The sequence below is a fragment of the Kogia breviceps genome, chromosome 10, assembly GCF_026419965.1.
Source record: "Kogia breviceps isolate mKogBre1 chromosome 10, mKogBre1 haplotype 1, whole genome shotgun sequence".
NCBI lineage: Eukaryota > Metazoa > Chordata > Mammalia > Artiodactyla > Physeteridae > Kogia > Kogia breviceps.
In genome coordinates this window covers 18,440,644-18,453,679 of record NC_081319.1, presented here as the reverse complement: position 1 = coordinate 18,453,679, position 13,036 = coordinate 18,440,644, and the positions used below count along the sequence as shown (strand labels likewise).

At 48.3% G+C, this 13,036-nt stretch overlaps 1 protein-coding gene across 1 annotated transcript in view; it reads right to left on the bottom strand.

Annotated features, from left to right (window-relative positions):
- Nucleotides 1–3,076, bottom strand: part of RYBP (RING1 and YY1 binding protein) — a 73,124-nt gene extending 70,048 nt beyond the window's left edge. The window contains exons 1-2 of the mRNA XM_059077930.2: nt 2,904–3,076; nt 2,034–2,159 (exon numbers count right to left, since the gene is read on the bottom strand). Of these exons, the coding sequence (XP_058933913.1) occupies nt 2,034–2,159; nt 2,904–2,935 (158 nt within the window). The 5' untranslated portion in view covers nt 2,936–3,076. The remainder of the gene's footprint in view (nt 1–2,033; nt 2,160–2,903) is intronic.
- Between the last annotated feature and the right edge of the window lie 9,960 nt (nt 3,077–13,036).

Here is a 13,036-nt window from a genome sequence, read left to right as displayed (position 1 = left end):
GTTATGTAAAAGTATCATGAGTTGGTAAGAATTTAAATCCTCAGATCTCTAAAATCTGTGTTCAAATCCTACACCACAGACCTAAAAAAGTCACAGACAGAGAGTAGGTGAGTATCCTGATCCTGAAACATTTTCATTATTAGTAATTTAATATATTTGTTAAAAAAAACAATTCCAATGTTGTCATCTGTGACTCTGAAAAAATTTTAAACAACTATATTGTTTTTAAAATCAAAACCTTCCACATGCTTCCAAAGAGCTGATGAGTCAAGATTATTTTTATACGTGTAGAAACTGAAATGCACTTTATTATGAGGTAATTATTCCCAGCAATACATTGGATGTAAACTTTTGAATCTGCTTTAAGTTTCTCTTCACCAGTAAAGTTCTCAAGTGCTTAGGAGTTTCCTAGTCATTTACTTTAACATCATCTACGGTAACACTCAAAGCAAAACCACAATAAAGAGGTTTGGCCTCTGAGGGATTCTACATGTAAAAAAACATTACTCAAATAAAATACAATCACTATTGCTTTAAATAACAAATACATTTCTAAACTTTCATGGCATTTGATGGAATTCCCTGTTTTAGATAGCAAAACAAAATCTACTAAGCTCCCAATGAGTGTTTCTTATTTTAACTAAATCTGCTCTATGATAATACAAAATATTGATATGAATTTACTTTAAAAAGTACCTATGGGGGGGGAAAAGTACCTATGGGGAAATATTTTTACTTCTGGAATATTTTTATTCAAAAGTCTCAGTATTTAGAGTTAGTGGAATTCACAGAACTGTTTCACCAGTAATTGGACAAAGTTGCCCAATATCCTATTTATTCCCAGGTATAAATAAAGCAATGAAACCCTAACAGGACACATTCATTTAGCCAAAGAACAATAACCAGTTAGAACTGTGCAGTGCTAATACACGGTCATGTTGGAATGCCACCAATTTAAAAACAAGTACCTGATGAAGTGAGACTTTTGGCAATCAACTTTAAAGATCCCCAAGGAACTCACTCATTCTGTCTGTCTGTCTGTCTGTTTCTCTCTCTCTCTCTCTCTCTCACACACACACACACACACACACACACGCACACACACACACCCCAATGTCTGCCCAGTAAATGACATAAAGAATAGTTTTTAACTTCAAACTCTAATCACTGAAACAAATTCCAGTTACAAGTTAAAAGATGACCGGAAGACTACAAAATCAGCTTCCACATTTCATTCAAATATATCTAAATGTTAAATCTGGAGTAGTTCAACTCGTTTTGATACCACACAGTTTAACCACCTTCACTAAAATGAGGAATTCCTTCAACATTCTTTTCATTTTAATAAAGCTTTAAACAGAAACTTCAGTATAATCACACTATTCATTCTACATTTTGCAAAAATCGTCCTCCATCACCATTTCTCATAAGCTAATCAGAAACATACACACACACACACACACACACACACACAATGACAGTTCAGTCTTGCAAAAAATGCACTTTCTTTATCAAACCCCAGCATTTATCTTCAAGCGCAAGGAAAACAAAAAAAAAAAGACATTTGCAGTTCAAGACAGGAAAAGCACAACCACCGCGTTACTGTACAACCACCACCAAATTTCTCAGGGAAGAGAAGAATAACTCAGGACAGGCAAATTAAAAACATTATGCACATGGCAAAAATAAAAGGTCCAATGTCCTGCAATCCATAGCAAAGCTTCCTCTCTTTTGGAGCCAATACCAATAAGCCAATGGATACAAGTGTCAAATAAATCCAGCGTCTGTTTGAAACAAGACGAAACCTGGAAAAATTCCCTCCCATAAATCAGTGAACATGAGGCTTTGCACCCAACATGAAATATACACAACCCAAACCGACATCATCCCCCCCCCCACCCCGCACGTACAAAAAAAGCCGTAATCAACAAGTTGGAAAGAAGGCAGAAAGTAGACCTCACAACCCTATACCCCCACCTTAAAAAAAAAAAAAAAAAGTCCTATAACAAAAGGTAACACAGATCTTCAAGTACCTGGTGGAGGTGCCTTTCCTCACATCGCAGATGCTGCATTTAAAGGCTTCGGCGCTGTTTCTGAAGGTGCAGACGCTACAATCCCAAAAGCCTTCGTCTGCGGCAGGTTTTGCTTGTCTTTTTGGCCTTCAGAGGAGTGAGGAGTGGGGGAAAGGGGAGGGAAGAGTCAAGGAGCAGGAAAAAGGGGGAGAGACAGCAAAACACAGGCACTGGTGAGCCGTCGTAATTTCGCAGGAATCCGGCGCTGGAAACTTCGCCCTGCCGACCACCCACCCACCCTTTTCGGGGCCTAGAAGAGGAACCGGGGGAGGGAACGGGGCGCCCCCACCGGCACCATGCAGCCTCCGGGGCCGGGCCGTGCTGCCTCGCACAGTAGGCGGCGGCGGCGCCCCGGGAAGGGCCGCGGCGGGCGCAGGAAGCGGGCGGACTTGTGGACTTGAGTGGGGCTGGGGGGGCCGGGAGGGGAACCGCGGGCCGGATCTGGAGGGGGCGCGCAGGGACAGCCCGAGGCCGGCGGCGGGGAGTGGGCCGGCTCCTTCCCTCTCCCCTCCCAAGCTCGTGTCCTCCCTCCCTCCCCACCTGGTTAAATCTCCCTTTGTCTGGGAGGAGTGGCGGCGGCGGCGGCTGAGATGGGCGGCTGAGAAGGAGCCGCCATGGCTGCGGCGCGCACGGCCGCCGGCCCCGAGCGGGAGCGACACCGCCTCCCGCCGCCGCCGCCACCGCCCGCCGCCACCGCCTCCCCCCGCCCCCGGATCTCCATCTTAGCAGCGCCTCCCCCCGCCCCGGGTGGCTCCGGGGCCTAGTCGTCGCCGGCCCCCGCCCGCCCCCAGCCCTCCCTCCCCTTCCGCCCCCTCGGCTCGGAGCAGGTACCTGGTCGGGCTCTTCTTGTCGCCCATGGTCATGGATGGGCTGTACCCCCGCCCCCCCCAAAGCCGAAACCGGCGCTGCTCGGAGGAGAAACGCCGTCCGGGGAATCGTCGCGGACCGGCCCCCCTCCCTCCCCCGCGCCCGCCCTCAGCCGCTGGGGCTCGAGCTCCGGCCGCCGCCGACGCCGCCGCTGCCAGTCTCCGGACGAGACTAGTCCCCACCAGCGCCGCCTCCGCCGAGTGACTGACGAGGGGCGGGGCCGGGCGCCGCGCGTCACGCGCCGGGCAGCCAATGGGAAGGCGGCGGCCGGCTCCGCGAGGGCGGGGGCGGGGCGCGGGGGGGGCGGGGCGGGGCGGGGCGGACGTGGGCCGGGCCGTCGGTGTGCGTGCCCGGGAGTGTGTGCGCGCTGGGGGCGCGCGTGCCTGCTGGTGGCCCCGCGGCCCGGCGCGGTGGAGCGTGCGAGGCCGGCGGGGCGCACGTGGCCGCGCCCGGGCGCCGCGTCTGGGCTTCGGGCCTCGCGCGGCCGCCCCGTGGGACTGTCGCCGGGCCCCGGGCCCCGGGCCCCGAAGCCGCCTCGGGGAAGTAGTTGGGCGCAGTTTGCGCGCGCCGCTGGGGCTTGCAACAGCCGCGACGCTTGCAACGCCTCGAGGCTTGCGGTGCCCCGGGAGCCGGCAGGGCCTCTTTTGGCCTGGGTTCCCCCGCGCCCTTCTGCTCTTCTGCCACGCGGAGCTTTGTATCTGCCTCTCGTGAAGTCCCTGTTTCCAGCCGATACACCGCCCCGAAGCCCCTTCCGTGGCCCCTGACGCCGGAGGGAACTGTGCGGAAAGGGTGTGGCACAACTGAATGTCCCCCAAGGCCCGACACTCAGCTCCTCCTTGAACCCCCCGAGAGCCTAAATAGGGCGTTTCCCTAGGGAAGCTGCTGTTCAGATCCCAGCAGCCACATGCCAACAGTTTAAGCCTTATGTCTCAGCGCCTTCATCTCCAAAATGAGGCTAATAATCATCCTCCTTAGGTTCTTTGGAAAATTCAGAGACATAATGCACGAAAAGCAGGCAGGTCAGTGCCTGGCACTTAGGAAGGACCAACACAAGGTAGCGGGTTGAGAACTATTGTAACTGGGCCTGGGTTGTGCACCGTTTCCTCTGCTTTAGAAGCTTCTTAGAGGCGAGGAACAAGTAGTTCCCTTTACTTTCTGGCCTGCTCCAAGGACGCTTGCCAAATTGACTTGAACGTGACTCAGGCCCCTCTGGCCTTAGGCAATGGGGAATCGTGGTAGGGGGAAAACCACAGATGATAAGAAAAAAGGCTTGGCTGGGCTGAAGCCCTGGGTGGGGTAAGGGACAGGCTCAAGGGATAATGCTAGAAGTTGGGGGGTAGGGATAGGGGTGTGGAGAGAAGATAAGATGGGCCCTCAGCTTCCAATGAGACAGTCCCTCCTCCCCCCAGTTTATATGCAAACACAAAGTGGGTTGCTGTCAAGACTGCCCCATAAAAGGGAAGCATTCCAGGGCAGGAGACCTGGGAAGCTCACTTCCCTGAGACAGAGTGCCCAGGGAGCAAGAAGTCCTAGGATCAGTCCAGGGATCAGAAGGGAGAGAATTAAAGAGGGAGGGAATGTGTCAACGATAAGCTTGGTAAGCACACAGTGTCCTTTCTAGGCAGACACACCCTGGAGGGCCAGCACAGACGACACTGTTCAGCCAGGGCCAGCCACCTCCTGCTACCCTCCAGGGAAGAAAGGAGGAAGAGGAGGAGGAAGGCACGGGGCTGAGGGCCAAAGAGGCCAGAGGAAAGGCAAGGGGCATGCACACAAGCCATGGCACAGTGCCTGCAGCCTTGGCCTCTGATGTCTGCCTGGCATGCTCCCAGGATTCTGCCCCTAGCGTGAAGGTACTGCGAGAAAAGGGGCATTAAGAAATGCCGGCTGGAGGAGTGGCCCTGTGGGACGGAAACTGGGTAGCTGGGAGCCACAGGTAGTCGGAAGGAGACGGACTTTATTACTATTTACCAAGAGTAAAATGCACGAGTTGTTTTGCAGCTCCGTGAATTTTTATGTGTATCCACTGCACCTTTGCATGCATCATCTGGATCAAGATACAGAATCTTTTCATCTTTCTGGCAAGTTACTCCTCTCCCTGCAGATTACCTTTGCCTGAACATCGTACACATGGGTCACATGGTACGTACTGAAGTGTCCGGCTGGCACCTTTTGCTCAACAAAATATTTGTGATATTTATCCATACTGTTGCCTATCTCAGTAATTCATTTTTGTTTGCTTAAGGGTGTGAATTCCATTGCCAATACACAGTCATTTAGTAATCCATAGGAGACTGACTTTTTTCGTGTATTTGTGTGTTTCACCTGTTTTATCACTTCAAAAGAAAGAAAAAGTTTAAAAACTGGTTTGAAGAAAAAAGAAGTTCCAGAATAGAGAACTAGTTTCTAGGAACATATCAGACCCACACATCACCATGTGGTTGTAACTGTAGAGCTCTAAGTTCGTTCACGTGTTGGACGTAAATATCTACTGAAAGTCTCCTTCTAGTTACAGGAGCCAGACAAGACTACTTCATGCTGGAGAACAGCATGACTCTAGGCAGGGCATCAGACTATGATTCTAGAGCAGTGGTTTCAACCTGAGCTGGGTGGGGAACAAATCTTCCTCCGCAGCGTAACCTTGAACCAGTGTGGGGGTGAAGGGATGAGTGGGAGTTGACAGAGAGCTGCCTTGCTGCTCCTCTGTTTCCTATCTTGAACTTCCACATCGTATTTCATTGGAAGGAAGGGTTCTACTGCTTTAAAAACTATTAGAAGCCCATGGTTTTAGAACAGACGCTGGTTAGAAGCACTGCCCAAGAAATGTCTGCTGTAGATGATTCCATGGATACACAGGGAAGATTAAAAGACCACATTTGGACATTTTGCCTCCTTCCCTCTCATTGACTCCACTTCAGTCACACGGGCTCTTCCAGGAACAAGTCATGCTCCCACCACAGGGCCTTTGCACTTGCTCTTCCCTGTGCTTGGAATGCTCTTTTCCCAGATAACCACATTTTCAGCTGCCTTACCTCCTTCAGGTCTCTGCTCAAAAGTCACATTCTCCGTGAGGTTTTTCCTGGTCACCAAATCTAAAAGTATCATCCACCAGCTCCCTGTGTGTCCCTTAACTGCCTTTCTTTTTTCTCCTTTGCACTTATCACCGTCTGACATACCATGCCGTTTGCTTATCTTGTTTAGCAGATCTTTACTGAGTAGGATAGAAGCTCTGTAACGGCAAGGATTTTTTTTTTCTCTTTTTCTCCTCACCACACCCCCCAAACCCCTCCAAAACACACACACTGTGATATATAAATGCGTAGAACAGTGCCTGGTAAACATGCATTGAAGAGGATTTCTTTCATTTAACAGTAATTTATTGCACAGCAACTCCATGCCTTGCCCCATGCCAGGGATGGGAAGATCAGATAAGCAAGACAGACTTCATTCCTGATCTTCTGGAGTTTACATTCTACTTCAGCAGGCAGACTTCATCAGAGTAATTAATTATGATTGTGACAAATGCTACAAAGTACGGGAAGCAAGGCAAGATTGCCTAAGACAAGAGAAAGGAAGAGCATTCAGGGATGTGGGGCTTTGGAGGAGACAGAGGTGAACAGCTGTGCCAGGAGCCCTGTGAGAGAGGAGAGATGGGGCCAGAAAGGTAGCCCCTGGCTACGTCCTGTACGGCAGCAGCGTGGGCTGAGATGGGAGCGGGGGGGTCTTCATCCTGAGTGCCATGGAAACCACTGATGAGTTTACCAAGACTCTCTGTCTGCCTGGGACTCTCTTTGGTCTGCCTTCATGAATGAGGGACTGGGAAAGGCAGACCCCTTAGAGCAGGGAGGCAGGGGGAGGACCTCTAGATTAGCTTGGGAGTTGGACAGGGAAGGGCAGTTCGAAAAGAGCTTCCCCCACTTTCTTTTTTTTTTTTTTTTTTTAACATCTTTATTTGAGTATAACTGTTTTACAATAGTGTGTTAGTTTCTCTTTTACAACAAAGTGAATCAGTTATACATATACATATGTTCCCATAACTCTTCCCTCTTTTGTCACCCTCCCTCCCACCCTCCCTATCCCACCCCTCTAGGTGGTCACTAAGTACAGAGGTGAGCTCCCTGTGCTATGCTGTAGCTTCCCACTAGCTATCTAATTTACATTTGGTAGTGTGTATATGTCCCTGCCACTTTCTTATGCTCCAGAAAGAAGCAAAACCTACTGGTGCCTGTCAAAGGAAGGGTCTGGAATGTTATCAACTCAGCTTCCTCCTGCCTTTACATTTGCAACTGCTACTCCAGGCAGAAAACCTAAACACTAAGACTGGGACTCTGAACTTCAGCAACACCCAATAAGGGTATTACGCACACGTGAGGAAAAAAAAGCCTTTCTCCAGATACCTTAGGTCTTACTCCGCCCCACCCATGTTACACCTTCCTATGGTCTGAGTCCAAACTGTGGTTTGGGGTGAGGTTTTCACCAACCTGCAGTGAAATGAGAAAACTAAAGGGGAAATGTATGAATACTTTCCTACACTCAAGTAAATTACCAATTAGTTGGTTTTCAGCAAAGACTATTTTTTATTCTGAGATTATGTCCAAGTTTTTTCTTTTCTCGGAGGGTTGGGTAACTTAAATCCTCCTTTTTAAATGGAGTGTTGGCAACAGTAGACGGTACTTGCCTTGCTTAAAATGTCCTCAGTTGACCAAATCACAAGTGGACAATTCTCTGTTGGCTTCCTAACTCTCTCTCCTCATCAATTTTATTCTTGATGTTTTAAGTGAACCAAGATCTAAATAATTTTAATGAAACTTCTCAAGATGGTGTTATTGAGGGGAACAGTAAGGAAAAAAACAGTATCGCTTAGTGACTGAAAAAGTCACCCACGAAGGACGGAAGCTAGGAAGGTTAAGATTTTGATCGTAATTGCAAAGATTTAATGCCCTACTTTGCACTGAATGTTCCCTCAGTGGTTTAAGAGAGAACATTGTTTCTTGAAGCATCTAACTACCTGGAGTATCTTAGGAACTGGGGAAAACCTAGCTCATTTCACTGAAAAACTCAGGCCTGTGCTGATATCACTGGCGACATCTGTGGAGCTGTTACTGAAGACAGGATTAACTTCTAAAGAAGCAAGCCCCGGAGTCAGAAAGAGGTGGAGCTTCCCTGACCGTCTGTGTTTGAACCTTAACCAGATTTTGCAATGAGCCACACTGTCACCTGTGCACGTGCTCATCAGAGATAGGAAGTTTTATTGATCTGCTTCTTGCACAAGTAGGAAATATCACAAGTCACATTTGCCCTGGGTTATGCCTCACACCGTTTACAAAAATTAATTCAAAATAGATCAGAGGGCTTCCCTGGTGGTGCAGTGATTAAGAATCCACCAGCCAATGCAGGGGACACAGGTTCGAGCCCCAGTCCGGGAAGATCCCACATGCCGCAGTGCAACTAAGCCCATGCGCCACAACTACTGAGCCTGCGCTCTAGAGCCTGTGAGCCACAACTACTGAACCCACGTGCCCCAACTACTGAAGCCCGCACGCCTAGAGGCTGTGCTCCGAAACAGGAGAAGCCACCTCAATGAGAAGCCCGCAAGCTGCATCCAAGAGTAGCCCCCGCTTGCCGCAACTAGAGAAAGCACGAGCTCAGCAACGAAGACCCAATGCAGCCGTTAATAAATAAATAAATAAATAAATAAACAAAATAGATCAGAGACCTACATATAAAACCTAAAACTACAAAACTTCCAGAAGGAAATATAGAAGAAACTTTTGTGGCTTTGGATAGAGCAAGATTTCTTAGATATGATACCAAAAAAACCACATGACCCATAAAAGAAAAAGTTGGTAGCTTGGACTTCATCAAAATTAAAAACTTCTGCTCTTTGAAAGACACTTTAGAAAATGAAAAACAAGTCAAAGACTGGGAGAAAATATTTGCAGAACACATAGTTGATAAAGGAATTGTATCCAGGATACATGAAGAACTTTTAGGATACAATTAAAAAGCAAGCAACCTAATGAAACATGAGGAAAAGAGCTGAATGGACAGTTTGTCAACAAAGAGGTATGAATGGTTAATAAGCACATGAAGAGACACTCCACATCATTATTCATTAGGGAAATGCAAATTAAACCACAGTGAGATACCACTGCACATTCGAATGGCTTAAATCAAAAAATCCTGACATTCCCAAGTGCCGGGGAAGACGTGGAGCCGCCTTCAAACAACACCAGTGGGAGTAAAATATGGTATGATTCCTCTGCAACAACGGTTTGACAGTTTCTTACAAAGTTAAACATACACTTACCATATGAGCCAGCAATCCCACTTCTAGAAATTTACAAAGGGAAATAAAGACATATGTTCATGCAAAAACCTGTACTCAGATATTTATTCATCATCACCAAAATCTGGAGACAACCCAAATGTCTGTCATCTGGTGAATGGGAAACAGAGTGGTAGGTACCTCCACACCGTGGAATACCACGCAGCCAGGAAAAGGAGTAAACTGTTGACACATCTGTGCAGCCCAGGTGAATCTCAAATGCATTAAACGAAGTGAAAGAAGCCGCCTCCAAAGGTCCCACAGGGTGTGATTCAATTCCTGTGACATTCTGGAAAAGGCAAAACGACAGGGATGCAGAACAGATCAGTGGTTGCCAGGGGTCAGGGGTGGAAGGAGGATGTGACTGCAAAGGGAAAAGCAGCAGAAGGGAATTGGAGGAGTGATGGAAGCAGTGTACGTCTTGACTGTGCAGGTGGTGACAAAATGAAATTGTCAAAATTCACACCTAGTCACCCCAAAGAGCAAATTTCACTGTACATAAATTATGCCTCAATAAATCTGACTCTTGATCGCTCTGGATTGAAAAGGTCCTAAAGCCTCTACATTCCACATTGCCTGCTCCCTTCATAGTACTAACCACGGAGCTAGCATTTTGTAGTTCTGCTGGGCACCTGGCACTGTGGGTAGCCCTGTGCTTTCCTCGGTGTTCTTTTCAGTAATTCACCCAGTTACTCGGGCCATAATCCCTGGAGTCATCCGTGACTCCTCACTTTGCCTTATACCCTACCTCCCGTCCGTCAGCAGATCCTTTGTACTTAACCTTCAGTATATCCTGAACCTGACCACTCCTCATCCTCTCTGTTGCTTTCACTCCAGTCCCAGCTGGGATCACCTTCCAGCCTCCTAACTGGCTCCCTACTTCCCCTCTTGCTCCTGGTACCTGTTAGGCTAGGTTAGGTTAGGTTATGGTGACAGCTCCCCAAGCTTCATGATTTATCCTGACAAAGGTTGATTTCTTGCTGAAGTGAAGTGCCCACGGCAGGCCAGCTGCAGCTCTTCTCCGTCTCCTCCCCCTGCAACCCAGGCTTCACCTCCAATATTACTGGTTGCCGACACAGAGGAAAAAGGAATTCTGGAGGGTCTCGTACTGGCAACTGAGTGCTTGCCCTGGAAATGACACTCGTGGGCTTCTGCCCCCAGCTCACTGGTCAGCTGGCAACAGGAAGTGCAGCCCACCATGTGCCCGAGAGGTGCAGGAAATATTTGGCGATCAGCTGGGTGATTACCATGATTCCTTAGAGTCTCTTCTCCAAACAGCAACCAGAGGATCCTTCCAAGATGTAGATGACAAAGTCACTCCCCTTGCTGAAAATCCTCTAATGACTTCTCATGACACTTTGGTTAAAATCCAGAATCTTTTTTTTTTCCCTCTAACATTTTCCTTCTGTCTTTACATGTAATATTCTTTATTATGTCAATATAAAATGTATCAAGGATGGTGATCTTTTCTTCTTAATCAATTTTGAGATGACAAAGTAAATGTTCTGTTTTTATTCCGACCTCACAGTACATAAAAAATTAATAAATCATACATTTCCCTGAGAGATTCATGAGCTAAATGGAATTAAGAGCTAAACATTACATATAATGCTTAGAGGTTATAAAATCCAGAATCCTTCTTTATTTTCAGCTGCGCCATGTGGCTTGTGGGATCTTAGTTCCCTGACCAGGGATCAAACCTGTGCCCTCGGTAGTGAAAGTGCAGAGTCCTAACCACTGGGCCACCAGGGAACTCCCTAAAATCCAGAATCTTGACCCTAGTCTTTAAGGCCCGCTGACTTCACCCACTCCCAATTCAGCTCCAGGCACCCGGGCCTCTTGCAGTTTCCTGCCAAGTCCAGCCACCTCTTAGGGCCTTTCTACCTGTTCTTCCCCCAGATATTCCCATGGCTCCATGTCTCTCATGGTTCAGGTGGCTGCTAAATGCCCCCTCCTCAGAGAGGACCTCTCTGACTAAGCCATCTTACATGGTATCACCCCCAGTCAGTGCCATCTCCTCACCCTGCTTTATTTTTCTTTACATCCTTATCATGATCTGGCATCGCATGGTGCATTGTTTTTGCCTGACTCTTCCACTAGAATTTAATTTCTCTTAGGATGATGGCTTTGCTTCGTTTCATTCTGTATCCTTAGTGCCTAGAACGGTGTAGGAAATGTTCCTACACGTAGCAGGAGCTCAAAAATTATTGGTGGAATGAATGAAGCACTTTTACATCTCTGACCCCGTTGAAATTTCAAATGACCCAGCGAGGCAATAACTATTAGGACCCTATTTGATAGATGAAGAAACTGAGTCAGTGATGTGCCCAGAGCCAGGCACATGGTTTGAATTCAAACTCAGCATCTGACTCTCCGACTCCATCCCTTCATCTCGGCTTCTAGAGCACAACTTGCATTGAAAAAGACCCAGCCGGTTTTGGAGGGAGCCTGAGGAAGGTGGACAGACGTGGAAGTTCAAGTGGTCTTTTTATTTATTTATTTATTTTGTGGCCTCTCCCGTTGCAGAGCACAGGCTCCGGACGCGCAGGCTCAGCGGCCATGGCTCACGGGCCCAGCCGCTCCGCGGCATGTGGGATCTTCCCGGACCGGGGCACGAACCCGTGTCCCCTGCATCGGCAAGCGGATTCTCAACCACTGTGCCACCAGGGAAGCCCCAAGTGGTCTTTTTTGACAGAGCATCCTGGGGTCCTTTTAAAGACAAGGAGGTTTTCTGCCCCTTGCACACCTAGTTAATGGGCCCACGTTACTGTGCGTTCTTGCCAAAGCAGACAAGCCACATGTGCCAGAACCCAGGGACTGAATGATACACATCGGCGCTGCTGCAGTTTGGGCCTTGGCAATATGCAGAGTGGGAGCCTCCCTCGGATGGGTGTGATTTCCTTCATTGATGCAACAATATCTGCTGATGCCTTGGGCCCAGAAACTGCTTCCCCAGCAGCTTGCTCTTGATGCTTGAATTTCCACCCTTAGAATCACAGTCATAGAATTTTGAGGATGCAAAGGAGAATCAAGACAGTCCATCTGGTTCTGTCTTTTCAGGTCAGAGGCAAAAACCCGGGGACGTGGAGAGTGTGGAGGGTTTCACCCACACTGCACCCTTGGTCCTCAGAGCTACCCTCACGTGAGTTACCAGCCTCCTCCTCAGGATGGAGATGCTTGCTGAGGGTCAGGCAGGCCACAGACCCATGAGCACGTTTTAAACTGGAGCTTCAAAACCTGCTTCTCTGAGAGCGAGTTGTCTCTACTAAACCACAAAAGAAATCCCCTGAACCCAAACACCCTGGGATTCATTAATCAAGAATTAGGTTAAGAAAGAGGCTCCCCCAAAGAACGGCTCATGGTGGGGTTTCTTTACACATTGTCGTGGACTGAATTGTGTCCCCTGCTCAAATTCATATGTTAAGCCCTAACCCCCAGTTCCTCAGAATGTGACTATTTGGAGAGAGGGTTTTTAAAGCAGTGACTAAGCGAAAATGAGCCCGTTAGTGTGGGAACTCATCCAGTCTGACCGGTGTCCTTTTAAGAAGAGGACGAGACGTTGGGGGTGCACTTGCACCGAGGAAAGATCATGTGAGGACACAGCAGGAGGTAGCTGTCTGCGAGCCAAGGACAGAGGCCTCAGGAGAAACCAAACCGGCAGACACCCTGATCTTGGACTTCCAGCCTCCAGCACTGTGAGACAATAAATTTCTGTTGTTTTAAGCCACCCTGTCTGTGGTGTTTTGTTAACAGCAGCCCAAGCAGACTA